The sequence below is a fragment of the Lepidothrix coronata genome, unplaced genomic scaffold (genome assembly GCF_001604755.1).
Source record: "Lepidothrix coronata isolate B3197 unplaced genomic scaffold, Lepidothrix_coronata-1.0 Scaffold32, whole genome shotgun sequence".
Classification (NCBI taxonomy): Eukaryota; Metazoa; Chordata; class Aves; order Passeriformes; family Pipridae; genus Lepidothrix; species Lepidothrix coronata.
This window is the reverse complement of record NW_016690212.1, coordinates 3895190-3913804: the sequence shown is the minus strand read 5'-3', so window position 1 is coordinate 3913804 and position 18615 is coordinate 3895190. Positions and strand designations below refer to the sequence as shown.

The 18615-nt window shown below is 39.6% G+C and overlaps 1 protein-coding gene across 1 annotated transcript in view; it reads left to right on the top strand.

Annotated features, from left to right (window-relative positions):
• The window catches only part of SLC2A13 (solute carrier family 2 member 13), a 151980-nt gene that overhangs the window by 17813 nt on the left and 115552 nt on the right, over positions 1 to 18615 (top strand). Inside the window, exons 2-3 of the mRNA XM_017811546.1 lie at positions 11099 to 11258; positions 17137 to 17345. Coding sequence (XP_017667035.1) covers positions 11099 to 11258; positions 17137 to 17345 — 369 coding nt within the window. The remainder of the gene's footprint in view (positions 1 to 11098; positions 11259 to 17136; positions 17346 to 18615) is intronic.

Sequence of the window (18615 nt, the reverse complement as noted above, 5' to 3'; positions counted from 1 at the left end):
CGTCTCTGTAGTAGGACTAGGGGGGAAATGGTTTATAAGCAAAAGTTTAAAGTTAAAAAGGATTATCCATTTTATGTGGAGCTTTCAAATCATTACCCTTTTACTCTGAAAATAAAATTTCTCTGCACAGAAAATACTTGCTAATCCTTGAAGCATTCAACTCTTGTTCTGGGTTTTTTGATGTGGGATAGCTGGGTTTTTTAACTGTGTGAAGGCTGCGTGCTGTTTGTAATGATGGCTTTCTGGCACATATGAATGGTTGTGTGGATAAGCCCTGCCAAATCTTTCTGGGTCATTTTAAAACCATACTTCCCTGCTGGAAATTGCTGTTTGCTTGGCTAAGTCAGCAGAAAGAGCTGGATTGCCACCCTTCAGCTGCTCAGTGCCGCAGCACAAGTCCTCGCCAGGCCAGCCACCAGATCAAAAGACTCAAATGGCAAATGGGGTAGCAGGGATGTGGATACACATCCTCATCTCCTCCCTTGCAGGAAGGGGAGGAGCCACTGAATGGGGAAGCAACTCCTTATCTGTGGCTGGGGGTGCCTCAGGCCTTGGCCACATTCAGTGGCGAGTTTTTCCTAAGTGTAAGCGAGCAGCCTGTACAGTGAACAGTCTGCATGTGCTGAAAAAGGTCTACAGCAAAGCACTGCTTATCTCAATTACTATTTATTTAAACTAAAACCATCACTCTTCAAGTAGATTAAGTAGTGCTTGACTTACGTGTTTATACAAGCTGTAATAAAGAAAACTACTATATTGTATTCATAATTTTCAAGTGAAAATAAAGAATGCTCTTATTTTCTGAAGTGAGAAGCTTTTGTTATGTGTTAAAAATAAAGGTTGAGTGGTATAAATATCTTGACTGTTTTTCACAGTGTGAGATCTGCATCTTATAAGTTTACAAAATAGTTCTTGATTTTGAAATTAATTTAAGAAACAGAATAAATTAAGACTTTTTACTAGTTGCTTTTGGTAGATTTTACTCACTTCTAGGGCTGATTGTTAATCTTGTATTGTTATAACAATTAAAAAATGCATTTCTTCACAATTTCTGGTACCTTTCTGAAATGGGAACTACAGCTGTGAATGACAGGCACAGGTTCCCAGTGTGGCACACTCAGTGGGATACTCAGGAACTAGGGCATCTGAGTGGAGAGATGTCTGTCTGGGTGCTTCACAACCTGGATTAATAGGAACATATGCTAGCCATAAAGAAAGACTGAATATGGGTAACTAGTTCTGGGTTGCTGGGAGGTGTAAACTGTGATGTGACATGCATAGTGCTAGTCATTCTCATATGCTCGGACACTTGCAAAGACCTTTGCTTCAAAATTTCTGCATATCTCTAGTTAATTAAATCCCACTCTTTCCTTCTGACTTTGTCTCTCCAGATAAATTTCTTCTTGACTTGTTACTGTGGCCTTGAATAATCTCAAAATAACTTTGGATAAAAAAAATTATTTGTTTAAAAATATTCTCTTTCCAAAATGGGCTGTTCTATATGTAGTACCAACACTGAGGCTGAATTGAATAGGACCCTGCTGTTGAAGTGGTTCTAACACTTAGAATCATAGAATATACTGAGTTGGACCCACAAAGATAATTAAGTCCAACTCCTAGTCCTGCGCACGTCACCCCAAGAATCACACCATGTGCCTGAGAGTGTTGTTCATAGGCTTCTTGAACTCTGTCAGGGTTGGTGCTGTGACCACTTCCCTGGGGAGCCTGTTCCACTGCCCAGCCATCCCCTGGGTGAAGAACCTTTTCCTAATATCAAACCTAAACCTTCCCTGACTCAGCTTCGCACTGTTCCCTCAGCTCCTGTCACTGGTCACCAGAGAGAGAAGATCGGTGCCTGCCCCTCCACTTCTCTTTGTGAGGAAGGTAAGGGGTGTGATGAGGTCTTCCCTTAGTCTCCTCTTCTCCACGCTGAACAGACCAAGTGCCCTCAGCCACTCCTCACACAGCTTCTCCTCAAGGCCCTTCACCATCTTCGTTGTCCCCCTTTGGACACTCTCTAACAATTTAATATCTTTCTTATACTGTGGCACCCAAAACTGCCACAATATTCAAGGTGAGGCTGCACCAGTGCAGAGCAGAGCGGGACAATCCTCTCCCTTGACTGGCTGGCGATGCTGTGCCTGATGCCCCCAAGGACATGGTTGGCTCTCCTGGCTGCCAGGACACTGCTCACTCATATTCAACTTGCCATCAACCAGGACCTCTGGGTCCCTCTCCTCAGCGCTGCTCTCCAGTGTTTCATTCCCTAGTCTGTATGCACATCCAGGGTTGCCCCATCCCAGGTGCAGAATCTGCCACTTCTCTTTGTGATCTTGTGCTGCTGACTTGAAGAATCAATAGCGGATAACAAAGTGCCATACTAGACTGAAGAGTTTTCTAGTGACATCCCTTACCTGCACCGCAGGGAGACAGAGGACTTCCCTGTGGGGTGGCTCTGGTCAGCCTATCAGACACTCTGATCCCCTCAGGAGGGTGTCACCTATGACAGCTACCCTTCTTTTTTCCTTAACAGGTAGCCGCGATGTTACTTTCATCTGACTTCAAAAACTTTCTCAGTTGTTGGCTTTCATGTAGGATTCTCCTGTTTGTCAGTTTTCCCAGAGAAGAAGCATTTTTCTTCTCTAGCTCTCCTGCTTAAGTCTTTCGGTGTCCACAGATTGTGGCATGTTTTGTGTCTCCCTGTGCATTGGGATGTTATTTTAGTAGGACTGAATGGCTTGGTTGCCTGGCTGTGGGTAGTGTTTTTTAAATTACTGCCTGTGTGCTATTAAAGATTACTGCATTTATTTGGTATGTTTTCTTTTAATAAACTGAATAAACTAGGCTTTACCTTCACACTCTAACCTGTACAGGGTTTTTGTCTATCTTCTGTCTAGTGTCATGGCTCACTTACTTTTTCCCATTTCGTAACCCCCCGTTTCCAGATTAAAAAGATTCCTTGATTTACAGAATTTCTGTGTAGGAAAATAAGTATTGTGATAAATAGTCCCTCTTTGATTATGCTTTCTTGAATGTTCATGTCTCATTACTATGATATATGATTGCCTTAGGCTGTTCTGAGATACTCTGGAGATGCTAGAGAAAGGCCTCAGCACTTTAATTTTACAGGAATTGTATTTTGTGTTGGCCTCTTAAGTTTTTTATGAGCTGGATTTAATTCTGTATCTTTTGAACAAGGAAGAGCTTGAAACTTGAAATTACTTTTGTGTAAGGCTAATGCTAACTTTTTGGGGCGTTGCATCTACTGTATGACAGTTGTGGTTGTTTCTAGTGGACACAATTTGAGGTTTTCTTAAGCAAAGAAGGGTTTTGTGGTTTTGATCCTTACTGATAACACACAAGAGTGAAAAAACCTTCTCGTGGTCAACAGAAAGAATTATTCATCCAGTCTTATTAAGATATGATTGCTCTATATATCTGAAACAATATCAACTAGTGAGGAGCTTCCTTTATATTTCTCCAAATTGTTCTGGTCCTTGACTCCTTCACAATCGGATGCCACACACTAACATAGGTTTTTTGGCATCAATTACAATATTGGCCACACTGGTTTGGGCTAGCGACTAGATAGGGACATAAAGATCTGCAATTACTTGGTGTATTAGATGTTCAGCAGCACAGGTTCTTTAACTATAATGAACCAGCTCTCTATGATTCAATGACTTAGCGTTAAAATGAAATACCAGACTTAAATGAAGGCTGCTGATGTTGACCCCTTTTCTAGAAGAGATGTACCTAAATCTGTCCATCACTGTGATTTATGTTCTCACAAAGCAATGTGGTCTTTGTGCTGGCTGTTTGTCCCACTGCCCTTGGGCATTTCAGGGCTCTGCTGTAGCCAAGTACAGTTGTGCCACTGCTAAGAAATGGACTTCTACTAATCTGATGTGGGAGAGAGATTAAAAGGGAAAGTGTGCTGCCAGTCATCCTTGAAATAACTTAAAATAACCAGTTATAAACTGCTGATAATGCCTTTACTAGATATGTGCAATGGGTGGGTGTCATGGTTTGAAATTGGCCTAGAGGTGGTTGGGTGCCAGGGCAGTCTCCCCTGGAAGGCCAATCACTGCCCGTTTTTGTTCGCTCCTGTAAAAAATCATATATACACAACCGGTGGAAGTTGTTGGCAGTCAGTCTGTCTGGCTGCTGCTGTGTCTGCTGCTGTGTGGGTGTGTGGGTATAGAAGGCCCAGGCGTGGCAGGGCCCCCTTTCTTCCCCTCTGGAGGGAAAGGGGGCCCTGCAGCCCACAGCCCTGGCTAAGCCAGGGTTGGAGGCAGCATTGGAGTGAGTGTGTGTTGTGAGGGAAGGGACTCACAACACCTAAAGGTAAGCGGGAGAGAGGAGCCAAGCCCTCTTCCCCCCCCCGCCTCCTTTGCAGCTAGACTGAGGAGGGGGCTGCTTCTTTTCCCTCTCACTGTAAAGTGGAGGGGAGGCTCGGCATTGGAGCCGAGCCAAAGTGGACAGGCGGAATGCAACCTGGTGCCAGGGAGATAACCCCAGGCGAAATTGGAGAGGGACTAGAGAAAGGCCTGGAGGACGTCCTTTAAATGGAGGACAGCCAAAAACTCGGAGGAGGAATGAAGATTCCAAGACATGTACTGTGATAAGCTGAACTAAACTACAGCAGCATGGAACCGAGGTATGAGAGAGAGAATGACACAGCAGAGATGGCATGGAACCAAGGAGAAAGGACTCAGAGCTACCTTCTTGGACTTTGTGAAGAAGAAAAGACTTCAGCAAACAGCTGGAGGTTGGTGGAGGGAGTGAACCCTTTTCCCTGAACACTCCCACGAGAGAAAGACTGCTTTACCTATCAGCCTGAAGAGCTTTTCCTGGACTGAATTGAGGGAAAAGCTTAAAAGGACTGATAGAAGTAGGTAATATTATATATATAGTTGCTTTTAGCTTGTACGGTATTTATAAATGTAATAAATATAAATATGCTTCCCCTTTCCCCCTATAGAAGCCTCTTGCCTGAAAGTTTCTCTTTGGTGTTGAGATAAAATTGTGGGAAGAGGTGGGGGAAGCCTGGAAATTGGATCTTGGATTTTTGTGGTAGCTCAAACCACCACAGTGGGAAACCTAGATATTAGAGGGGGCTTGAGCTTTCCCTGATGTTTGCACTCAAATACAAGCTGTTCAATGAAGATTTTAGCTTTATCTGCCAGGGAAGTGGTTAGTGTAGTAGAACAGCATTCAAATGCACTGCTTTCTCAAGTATTTCCTATTAACATGTTTCATAAGGCACTCTAATATCCCCTTAAGTTGACTGTCGTTACTGAAAGCTGAAGTGTTAACTGTAACAGCAGAAAAGGACTCTGTGAGACTATGAAAAGGCTTAATTTCTGTTTAGGTTGAGCAGTACAATTGTAACATGTTGTGAAACTGTTAAAATGTATCCCTTTCTCTTGGTGGATGTTCTTTACTCCACAAACTATTTAAATTGATTCTTCTGTAGACTGACAGTAAAGACTATACAGTTACTGTAGAACTTTTTTCAGTTCTTTCAGAAAGTTAACCAGTGTGTTACCCTTATCCTCCTGAGTGTTACTAACTAGTCAGATGTGAGCAATGTTCTAAAATTACCCATTGGCAAGAAAGCTGTTTTTGTCAGAGTAAAGCAAAAACCTTAGAGTATAATTTTGTGGGAACACAACTGAAAGAAAATACTTGATGAAAGTCTCTTTGTCTGTATAACCTGACATAATTCTGGGGTCAACTGTGTTTCCGAGGCACTAAATTTAGATTGCATGTCCAGTATCCAGGGTGTAAGAAGTTTATTAGATTTTGTGCAAAGTTGCTGGAAGAAAACATTAGCCTGTTTTTCAGCTGTGGCTTGGCTAGTTTTCCCCTGTCACCTTTGGAATTTACTATTTAATTACACTCCCTCCTCACCCCCACAAAAGACTCACCTTGACTTTGTATTCAAACTTCCTCGTAGCATAGCAACCTCTGCTAATATTTAATTCCTGATTCTCTTTGCCATAAACTTGCTTCTTCATCAGGTTTCCTCCACAAATCCTCTGGCTGTGGAATCACTTGCAAAGGCTGCTTAAAATTCTTATAAGCAGGAAAAATCATTATAGGATGCTTTTTAATTAAGTGAATTTTAAAGTTGGTAGCATTAAAGTTTAACATTTTGATGAAAACTTGCTCTTACAAATTCATTCTAAGCTATGTGAAATATTTTGCCTTGGTGAAGTACCTCAGTACAGTTTTATATGTTAGTAAAGGATGCCTCATTCCCATGACTATTCTAAACCTTTTTTAACTTTTATTTTTGCCTTTTCATTTGGAACTCTTAACTGCATATTTCTATAATGAGCTGTGTGTGTTCTTTGTTGTTAATAGAGATTGATGGCTGAATTGCTTTACTCTCAAATAGGAACAGAGATAGCCTCACTTTTTTTTTTCTGATTATTTTGATTATTTCATATCCTAATTTTAGTTTCCAACTGGGCAGTCTTGAGTCCTTTGGCAGTTCATGCCACTCCATTGTCATACCTAGTCCTGCCTATGGGCCAGTACAGTCTTTTGACCTCATTGTGAACTGTTTAAGGGAGCCAAGTGGTGCAAACCCCACCAGGCATGTGGATATCCTTTTAGCTGATAGTATTCCCTGGTTTACCTGGTGTTAATGCAAAGGGCCAGCATCTGCTGGACAGAAGGAGGGACAGAACCACAATGCAAAGAGACACCAGCTCCTTGATGTGCTTCCTTAGCACTTCTAGTTCACCATTAGTCCTCTTTATTCCTAAACATGAAAAGCTGATTGAGATGTATGAGGGTTTTTTTTTCAAGTTACCCAATTTTTGTCACCTGTCTCTTGTGTTTATGAACCTTCTGGGTAGTAATCTGAACAGGAACAACAGTTTGTCAGGAATCTTTCCCTGTGTTTTCACTGCTTCTGACACTGGTTATTGGCTGATGCCAAGGAAATGACTGACACTTACATCCCTACTACCTTAGAGCTTTTTTATTATGCAAGGAGTAGAAGTGGATCTCATTTAATATCCTGTCTCCAGCTTTTTTTGCTCATCTGTTGTTTTTGTGATGCACCTTCCCTCCTATCTGCTAGAGACATGACTGGAGCTGTAGTGTAAGTCCTGATCTGGACAGGGGTACATTTATATCCATGTGATCTTGCAAAAAAAAAAAAATCTTTAAAATTATTCTGTCTCCCTAGCATTTATTCTCAAATGCTTTTTATAAACAAGAACTCTGATTCCTTTGTTAGTCCTTGTGTTTTGCTACCTAATTTCCTTTCTTAAAATATATTTTTAATTCTAATTATCATAGGAGTTCTCCTTTATTGACCATTTTATCTCTCCTGTCAGTAGGTTTACTGACTTCATTCCTGAATTTCTTAATGAATTTTTTATGATGCTTATATGTACATACTGGAAATACCTTTCTGGATGGTAATGTGATTCTAAAATGTCTTTTCACACCTGCATTCTATTGATTGTCCTAAAATTGAGCTGTGTACTGTCTTGTCTCTGCTTTCCAGTGGTAAATCTGCAGATTGTCGGAGGAGCCTTAAAAATTAGTCTCCTAAGTGATTTTAGAAGTGAAAAAACATTTAATACGATGATTTCAACCCATTGTGTGATTTAATGCTTCCTGTATAATAGTTAGATGCATCTTCTGGTCTAAATTTAAGGAACCTTCAGTTATGTTTTTTCTAAGCTATACCCTTTAATGAGGACAAAATGTTCTTGTCTTGGTTACTCAAGTGGAGAGAGACTGGACTTGCCTGCTCTCTTGTCTCAGATTTCATAGCTGTGGTGCACAACCTCCTCTGACAAATTTCCAGTTAATTGTTTTCATTTTCTTTCCAATGTCTTGTCACTTATCAGCTTTATTAGTTAGGTAGTAATATACTTGCCTGCAGCAAGAATCTTTTATTTGGTGTGAGCATTTTAACAGTGAGAGCATATTAAAAAGTGTAAATGAAAGCATTCTTATATGAAAGATTAAGGAAAGATTCCATTGCAGCCATATTTGTTTTCCTAGGAAAGCAAATTTTTTCAAATTTCTTTAATATCTAGCTATTAAAATAATCACATAACAAATACTGATTATGTATTTTAGAGATTTTTATACTTGGCTAACATTTAATGCCTTGCTTCCGACTATGCCTTTTCAGAAGAACTTACTGTCCTATGGTCTAGTGTGTATTAAACTGAAATTAGAGGAGGAAAGTCTGGAGAACATTGACGCATTCTAAGGCAACTAAAAGCAAATTGGGAATGTAAATACCACTATGGAATCTAAAGCATTGTTTCCTTAAAGTGATAGGATTTTTTCCCTTCATTTGGTCTGTTTCATAATAGCCATTTTTACTCATGTTGGGTTTTTTTAGAAAGAACTTTGCTTCTGTGTGTGAGTGCTTGCTGGATGGCAGTCAGATAAACTGAGGAGGCTTTCCTAATTGCCTCCTGTTTCCTGAAACTTCCTGCTGCACTCTTCGGACTCAGAATAGAAAAGCATGTGTTTTGATATTGAAATGACAACTGAAAATATGTAACAAACATGTCTTCTGCATTGAGGCTTTTGCTTAGATGTTTTGAACCTACAGGTTTTAGGATGCACTAGTAGAGGAAGTAAGGTCTAAGTAGAAATCCAGAAAGGCTATTTCTGACAGCAACATTGTGAGAAGTCTCAGGGTGAGAAAACTGGCGTGGAAGCCACAGAATTAGAGTCATTTTGGTTGGAGATCCACATGTGGAGATTGTCAAGGTCTAACTGAGCATGGTTCTGGGCGGCCTGCTCTAGCTGACCATGCATGAACAGCAGTTGGACTAGATGATCTCCCAGTGTCCCTGTCAATCTAAACAATTCTGTATGATTTTGAACTAATACTCTTAACTCCTTAGGCTTCCCTAACAAATATTGTTCTGTTCATTGCAGGTTTGATAATAAATAATTTCAGCTATTGTATTAATGCCAGCTGGATAGCTGGTATCACTGGCTTGAGATGTGCAAACTTCGCCTTTCTCTGCTTATTCCTGTAGCCATTAACTGTGTGGAAAGAATGCAGCAGAAACAGTAAATCTGTTGTCATCATGCCTCTTGTTCAAGACTGTTCACCGACATGTTAACTTTCATACTACCCTTATGTTATGCAACAAGCTTTAGTTTCCCTTGTATGTAGCAAGTGTCGTGTTAGCTGTGGCTACCAGTGCTTCTAGCAGTGTCTCAGGGCTGATGATGTGTGTTGAACATTAGTGATAACTGATGGTCTGGTCAATGGCATGGCTCTACTTTTTGGATGCCTGAGAAGCGGTTTTGTCTGGTATGTTTTGAACAAGATTTCTCTGCAGGTTCTGTGTAAAATCAGTCTTCATTAATAGTTGAATGAGGGGGAAAAGTAGCTTTTTTACAGGGCATATATTGGTTTTGGTTTCATACTGCTTTACATTGAAAAACACATGCAGATGTTGCCATCTTTACCTCTCAAATTAGCCTCACTACATCATTACCCACATTCAAGATATCCTTCTTAGAACTGTATGTTAAGATATATGGGAAGATGGCCACACTGCCACACTGCAGCAGGGGAATGAGCATGGGCATGTGGGGTGGCACACCCAAGGCAGAGGGGTGGCTGGGGGAGCGGGAAAGCCCAGTATCCCTGGGCCAGGGCTGCCACAGCCATAGGGCACTTCCCCTCTGCCCCAGTGGCAGCCACTGCCTTGGATGGGTCCTCAGTGGCTTTTCTTTGCAGCAAACGGACGCACTCCTGTGCTTTCCTGTAAAGGCTTTTCCCTTGTATGTGCGCTGTCTCCATCACTTTAATTATCATTAGTTCAAATACTGACATGAAAGGTGCTAGAAAAATATCCCTAATAGTGAGTTGTGCTTGAAAATTTGCTTCTCTGTCAAACATGCAAAGGACTATTTGAATGCTTCTTTCCATGGTGCCTTCTGGTTGGCTTTGAAAAGTGGTTGAATAAATTTTTAATGCTTTTTTTTTTTCCTGACACTTTTATGTGGGTTTTTTATTCCGTGTGGGTTGCTCAGTCAATAGGAGGAGGAGGCATCATTGGTTTGTCCGGGGAGGCTCTGCCGGGAACTGGGTTCTCATGCTGAGAGGCTGCTGTGAGTGTTTACCTATCGCAACAAAGGATCTTCTGATGCCATTTTATTATTAAACAATATATATTCCTTGCTTCAGCTTTTGGAGGCTCCCAGCAGTCCTGTCAGGCTAACCTTGTTGCTAAAGATGGTTTTGTGCTCTTAGTTTGGTGAGTCAGCCAGGCAGCGGGGAGCTGGTCAAAGCCTCCGCCATTTTAAGATGAAGCCCTTCTACTGTGACGTGAGCCAGGAACCGTAGTTGTGCTTCAGAAGTCATGTGCATGCCTTTAGTTGACCTCTTTTCTTGCTGAGGCTGTGGCACTGGCCTGTGCTGGTGTGAGTCCATGTGGACTCATTGGAGCTGTCCCAGGCTGGAAGTTTTGGTGTCTGATGGTGCTTGGCTGTGCTCACTGTGCTCAAGTTGTAACTCATCTGACTTCAGCTGAAATGTGTTTTGAGCATGTGTTGCCGATGTACTTCAAGTTTTAACTACAAAATAAATTGTTGTTGGTTGTCACTGTAGGTTCTTTTAAGGAAATAAGGATATAATTTGCTTTAAATGAGAGCGCAACTTTGTTGGTGGATTTGGACCACCAAAGCATGTGCCACACCCAGCTCTGCTCTTTATACTCTTGAACTCTGTTTTTACAGTTTGTGTGTGTGTCCTCCTGTGTGTGTTCCTCGTGGGCATTTCTGTCTTTTGCACAAATAGCTGTGTCCCCTCCCAACTCCTTGTGCACCCCCATCCTCCTTGCTGGAGGGGTGGGGTGTGAGGCAGAAAAGGCCTTGACTCTGTGCGAGCACTGCTCAGTAAAAAAACATCCCCGAATTATCAACACAGTTTCCAGCACAAATCCAGAACATAGCCCTATACCAGCTACTATGAAGAAGATTAACTCTGCCTCAGCCCAAACCAGCACAAAATGGTATTTTATGATGAAAAAGCAATGTAGCATCTCTCTCGATTTTATAACTGTAACTGAATTTATTCTTGTAGGTGTAGCATCTATGACCGTGCCAGTGTACATCGCAGAAGTTGCTCCACCGCACCTAAGAGGCAGATTAGTCACCATTAACACTCTATTCATCACTGGAGGGCAGTTTTTTGCAAGCGTCGTCGATGGACTCTTCAGCTACCTCGCGAAGGATGGGTGGAGGTTTGTGAGTCTTCCTTGCTAAAAGCAAAACTGGCATAGTCTGGTTTTGGTTGACAGCTATAGTAATTCTTGTTTACATATAAAGTGGTCAAACTGTATAGTGGAATGGAACTTTAATAATTAGTTCTTGCCAAAATAGATCCATACTGCTTTCACTTAAGCTTAATATTCACATATGACTGTACTAAACTTTAAAGTGGAAGAGCAATAAATATGCATCAAAAGCTTGAATGATTGTCATGATGTTTATGCAAATAGCTTGCCTTTTGCATTTAGAATAATTATATGCTGACTATTCAAAAGGCAAATTTCCAGTAAGTATGATGCTGTATGTGCAAAATAGAGGTGAATTTCAAATATTCTTAATCTGAGCAGTGGCAATCTAATCAGAATTGAAGGGAAGGCTATTGTAGCATAACTTTATAGTTAAAAGTTTATGTTACAGGATAATATGAATCTCTTTTAGTCTACTTTATGGATATTATTTTCTTCCTGTAGACATCTCTTAAGTGTTTCTGGACTACAGTCTTATACCTGCTATCTTTGCAGCGATGTGTCATTTGAGAGAGATGACAAATTTCAGTGGCTCGGTATTTCACTTGCAGAGCTGACTTGAGTAAAACAATTAACAGAAATGTGTAGGAGGAATAACTTATACTCTACATTCCAACTCTTGGAAACTTATGCTTAATTATATGTGCTTTTCTTTTGAAACACTCTTGGGAAAGGGATGCATGTTGTTGTAGGGCCTTAGATTTCTGTTACTACAGCTTGGAATCATTTTGCTATTGGAACATTCTAATTTGAAGGATCCTCTCCCCATCCCCAAAAACTTGAAACATAGTATGTTTATGTTTTCTGGCTTTTAATGAAGCTGAATAGGGACTTCTAGGTGCGCTGATGTTTGAGGTTTAAGTTAGGAATAATTCAATTGGGACCAGGTACATAGAAGAACTTGGAAGCTGATCTTTTCGTAGTATATAAATAAATACACATAAAAAAAGTTAATGTTTTCTTAATGAATTTATGGCTTAATCTGTGTGTGACTGAAGATTCAAGAAGTTTGAGATTTTTACTTTTTGTCCATAAAATTGTTTCCTTTATCTCTTTTGTAAAAAGATATCACATTTTGACCTTAAGGAAAATGTTATTTCATGCCAATTTTGTTTAATTTTAATTGAATTTTAAGTTTTAGCTCTGCTTTGTGCATTCTGGGTACTAGAGCTCAAATGAAAATAGCATTTTACATTTTACATGAAATTTTTGATGACCTTTTCATTATAATGCAGCTACCTTCTCTGGCTATATGTCTACTTATGGAGAACCGACAAACATCCTTCACTGAAAGAACAACTTAGTTTAATAGACTTGCAAATCCCTTTATGCAGTTAAAGAGATATGCTCAATTCTGAGAAAAGTTAGTGGCATGCAATAAGGAATTTCTAAGTGAAATACAACCTGAATTATTTGATCCTTGATGCCAGTTATGTAGTGGTTGCTTTATTATTTTAAATTAACTCTTAGTCTTAATAATTTGCTAACATAATGAGTCCCTGTCCATGTGGCTGGGTGGGAGAAAGAGACAAGCAAAGGTATTTATTTAGAAATGAAGCTCTGAGTCACAGTTACTGTTAGAGGCATTGTGTACTTTCTGGTCAGGCAGATTTTTGAGTTCAGGTTACCTCAGTGGTCAGGGATTCAGCTGGAGGAAGCTTTTGTGGATATGTCTTTTTTTTTTCCCCATTAGTGCCCTGACATTTGGGAGGTGAGGATGTGGTTTTAATCTGTGTATTTCAGTAAATACTAGCATACTGGAAGAAAAATACAAGCTAACAAAATATCTTACAAGTATTGGTGTTATTGTTTTTTGTTTAGTTGTTCAGGTAAACTAAGATAGATTCTCTAGCTCAAAAGCAGACTGCTAGGCTGCTTTGGAAAAGATCAGCCAAAGAGCCAGTGTTTTGATATAGAATGTATCAGATGTTTCCAAATCAAGCATTGACACAAGGAAGTTACCATCTTTTGATATGTTACTTTATAAATATGTTTAATTAACATAGAAGATTGAGTAGAAGGCAATAATCATTGTCAAATGCAGATTTTATCTTTTTGGAAAACACTGTTTTGATATGCCACTATACCTTAAATAGAAATGAGGCCCTCACCCACTGAAATGCTGCACAACTGTTCTAAGAACGTCTGCATTGGTGTAACTTATTCTACTGTTTGGATCCTAAAAACTCCTAATCTGCTATAATTCAGGCCTTTTAATCTGTCTGAACTGAGAAAATTAAAATTATGAATAAAATCTAGAACCTGTGGATTGAGTAAGAGTGGAAGTTTGGGTATTTAATCCGATCAGTGTGAGATGATGACCTTTGAAAATCTCCAATGATGGATGTTTTCATTTTGCAAGACAGCTTGCTTAGATATTCAGTCACTCTTAATGTGAAGAACTGTTTTCCCCCATCTTCGATCTAAATTTTCCATGTTGCAACTTGTGACTGTTGACTCTTGTCCTTTCACAGGGTACATTTGAGAAAGTCTGTCTCCTTCTATATGAGCTTCTTTTCAGTTATGAAAGATGCAATTAGATCTTCACTTGATCATCTCTTTTCTGGGCAGCACAAACCCAGTTCTTTCAGCCTCTTCTTTTATGTCACACACTCCAGTTGCACAACCATCTTAGCAATCCATTGCTATTCCTGGTTTGTAGCTTTCTCTCATGTTGATGGTCCCAGTTTTCCAGGCTCTGGAGAGGAGCAATTGTTTCTGCAGCCTACTGGCACGTGCTGAATAACTTCTGCTAGGGTAGTAATGCTGTGTTTTATATATGTGCCAAGTACTGCTTTTTTGGATTGAGTGACGTCTAACTGTTGACAATGCATTGTGCAGAAACAGGCTACCACCTCAGTGATGAGTTATCCAGGTATTCTCAGCTGCAATGCTGGAGCTGTTTATTGGGGACAGTGTACCTGTCTGTCCTCAGCTAGTTTATTGCAAGCTAAGGCTAATCAGGGAAGAGTACAGATGGTCTCTCACCTGGAAAGAGTGGCCAGTAAACTCACAGAGAGAATTCACAAATGTGAATTTGTTACAAATGTGAGTCATTACATATAAGAACAAAAATTACAGCAATTACTGTATCTCTTTGTGTCTGAATGGCTAAGTATTGGAGTGCTGCAAAAAAACAGTAAGGAGCCTTACTTTTTCTTGGCTCTTGTTCTTGGAAATGCTGGATATTAAATTAAAAATAAACCAAAGAAAACATATTTAACCTGACCCTTATGTCAGGTTTGCTTTATAAACCCTGCTAATGCCATCTTAATAGTAATGCAGCAGTATGTCAGAGAAGAAGAAATGTTACAGCAGACTTATTAAATTTCATGCTGGATTTTTTCAGGTCTGCTAGACATCTAGCTTCAAACGCAAAGTCTTGTACTCTGTATAGGAAAGAACTATATTAGATTTCTGGAAGCCGGCTCACTGCATGAAATGTCTAAAATTGCCTGCTTTTACTCTAAATTGGTTATATCAAAATGGCTTGATCTGTAAATTGCTTCAGCTCTTGAACTTGCAATGGATGTACACTGTCAGTGTTTTCCTTCTGACCTGCTCCTTCTCCTCAACTTTGACCAGAAGTTTGTGTATTGGAAACTGATTTTAGTGGGGGAGCACTTTCTGTACCTTTCTTTTTTATCTTGCCTGTGATAAACAATCCAATAGAGTCCAACTGGTAGCTTTAACAGCCTTGGATCAAGCTTTCAGCAGTCTCAATTGATTTTGCCTCCTAAGGTGATTGCAGGTACCCAACTGCTTAGTTCTGGAGGCTCTGCTGCATGTAAGGGACTAAAGGGTTTCCAGTTTGACAGAATACAGCAATGGTGTTCTTAATCTCTATGGGCTTGTTTTACTCTTCATTTGAAACAGAAAAGGCTTTCTAAATGCCACTCCAATGAAGATATTGAATATACAATTTGGTGAGCTTCAATAGTGTATGTGTAAAGGTAATTCTGTATACAGTTACCAAAATGTTTGTGGAGAGAGAAGAGCATAGGAAGAAGTGAGGACGTTAATGAATGAGAACAGTAGTGAATGAGGCATGAGAACATTAGTGAAGATATGTTGGCTGAAGACTACTCAGCTAATAAGCCTTCCACAAGCTTTATGTTTTTAATTCATTTTCTTCCTTATCCTTTTCTTTTTTTAACTGATGATGAACTATACCATTCTTAGAGTGTTACAAAGTAAGAGAGTTGCTCACAGAGTTCTTTCTAGAGCAACATTTTCTTGTATGACTTTCAGAAATTTTGGCTGGTTTTAAGAAGGACTTGAGGACTCACCTTGGGGGTGGGAAGGCTGGCCTGGCATGCACATCGTCCTGGGATGGCTGTCCTCTTTGCATTGCCTTTTGGGTGTTCTTTTCACCATTCTCCAGTCTTCTCCAAAATGTTGTACTGCCCACATTTTTCTTTGTTAAATCCACAAATGCCTCTAAGAAAGTGTTTTTCCATTTTCACTCAAAATGCATTTGGACTTAACAAATACATTTGGTTCGTTGCCCCAAAACAAGGTTTTCAATAATGGTTGTGCTTTCTTTCCTACTCTATTAGCAATCTCATTTCATAGCATACTTTGTGAAAACATCCAGATGAGAGACTGCTGATTCACCTGTGTGAAAACATGTATCCTAGGGTATGAAGAGAGGAGATAGAGGAGGGATTAGCAAATCTCCTTAGTCTCCTGACTGATCTCGAGGTGTGAACCTGTTTATGAGTACAGGCTACCTCAGTATTCAGAGGGGCTGATTTCTCAAGGTGTTTTAGTGGCTCTGTCTCCTGATGTGAAATAATGTACAGGTGACACCAGCACTGTTTAAATTCTTTAATGGAAGTGAAAAAAATCTCAGTGAAGTGTAAATGGGAGAAGGTGAGATTTAAAAAGCAGAACAAAATTTTACATTGTTCCACAATTCTTGTTATCTTTATAGAGTTTTATTGAAGGAATATAAAAATGTGGAGTGTATAGACCAGAACCACCCATGAAAATTGGTAGTATGCTTGTCTTTCACACTCTTTTACATCACTTTAAAAGGATTGAATAATGGTATCCCTGGGTGTTGTCACATGTGTCAGTGCTGATTCTTGGAAACATAACTCTGCAACTAGTGGAAAGTCTTTGATGAGTAGAGAACTAGCCTTAAGGCTGTAAATAGTAACCCCCTGGGCATCTAAAATACAGTTTTGATTTAAAACCTAACATTGCATCTGACTGAAGATTTAAAAGCAGACTCTCTAAAAGATCTGGTATAAATTGCTGTGCTGGTGAAATGATCTTTTTTCAGTGTTTTTGCTTATAGACAGAAATTTTCAAAAATAAAATGGCCACATGTCTATTACTGACCAAATTATGCGTTTGGTTTTTTTGTCTGGTTTGGGGGTTTGTTTTTTGTACATGTCTGTGAAACAATTAGCAGTATTTCAGTCTCGTTTTTGACATCGACAGTACCCATTTTTTCTCTGTGCTTTCTCTTTCTGCTGATTATGTTCACTGAAGGGTTTATCAGTTTCTAAACTAGTGACATTTCAGGGTTTTCATTTAGTCTGACTTAGTGTCCTCAGGACCAGTGGCCATAGAGTCAGTGGTGGCAGAATAGTCAACATATCCATCAGATTTCCTGGAAATGAAAGAAAGGGTCATATTTTCTATGACCTTGCAGAATATGATTCTTGCCCCCTTAACTTACAGTGAGAAAGAATATGAAGAGAGGAGGATTTGATCCGTAAACTGCAGTTTCAGTAGCTGTAACTGAATCTTCTTATAGCATGTTTTTTTAGGCAAATAATAGATATTTATTTATTTGCTTATTTATTTCCAGGTACATGCTGGGCCTGTCGGCTATTCCAGCGGTTATACAGTTTCTTGGATTCCTGTTTCTTCCTGAAAGTCCCCGCTGGCTCATTCAGAAAGGCCAGACTCAGAGAGCACGGAGAATTCTGTCTCAAATGCGTGGCAACCAGGCAATCGATGAGGAGTACGACAGTATCAAAAACAACATTGAAGAAGAAGAAAAAGAAGTCGGAGCAGGTATGCTGAATGTTTACTGGCCTCTCTGCCTATCAATGAGGAGATAAAAATCAGAAGAAATGTTGAAGCTGTAGCCTGTGGGAACTTGATATTTTGCTTTTTCTTGTCTGTTTTGCTGTTTAAGTATTTCATGTACTGGTGGCTTCAAAAATGAATAGGTATTTCTATGATCCTGTAGTTTTAAATTAGGTTCTGATTTCTTAAGTGAGGAAAAAGTAAAGTTGTATAGCATTCTAAGTTTATACTACCTACACTTATGTGACATTGTACTAAAAAAAAAATCAGTTTAGGAATGCACATCTCGAAGAGTGAAAATAAATAAATAAAGTTTGGTTTCTTTCATCAGTGGAAAAGGCCAAGCAGACACTAGGGAGGTCAGAAGGCATTGTACATGCCTGAATTATCCAGAGGCCCCTTCCTAGTTGACAGTATTCTAGTCAAGAAGCCTTTGAAAGATATACAAAACTAGGCCTGTAATACAGAGATTCTGTTTCAGTAAAGGCAACTTCTGAAGGTCCTTTTGATCTGCTGCCAAAAGAAAAGGCATCTAAATCAAATCCTTTTTTTCACTGTTTTGTGTCCTTACACCGTATTTGCTCAAAACTTTATATACTTATGAAACAAGATTACCATTTGATTGAATTTCTGCACTCTACATATTTTTCCTTTGCTTTCTGCTGAAAGTTTTAACTTGGGAATCTCAAGTAAGGCTCTTAAGTAAGAGTCATCTTAATTCTTGCTTCCTTAATCATTGATAGGAAAATACTCTAACTTCTCAGAGCTGGTGGAAAGAAAAATGGAAGTTGCTTTGCATCTGTGTACATTGAAATTCAACATCTTATAATACCTATTCTCATTGCCTCGAGTTTGACTTTGAACCTTATAATAAATAATTACATGTCTGCAAAAAATTATTTGACACATAGTTGAAAGTATTTTCAAAATTTTCATCACTAGTGTGAAGCAGGGCTGGATTTTTTCCCTCCCATTATGTTTTTGAGGCTTTGGATACTGTTTTTTCCTGAGTTCTTTGGGGAGTGGAGAATGAAGTTCATTGAGGCTAGTTTGGTAAAAAGTGATGAAGTGGATATTCATAGAACAGCTTGGGCTTAAGAGTCCTGTGCTAAGGTTCTTCATCCTAATTAGGGATTGGACTGTTCAATTCTGTGTTTTAGTGCTTTGTAGAAATAAAAGGAACAGGCATTTGGCCCACCCAGACCCTTCTTTTCCATCACTGGGCTATAGGGTATGACCTTGTTTCTCTAAATCT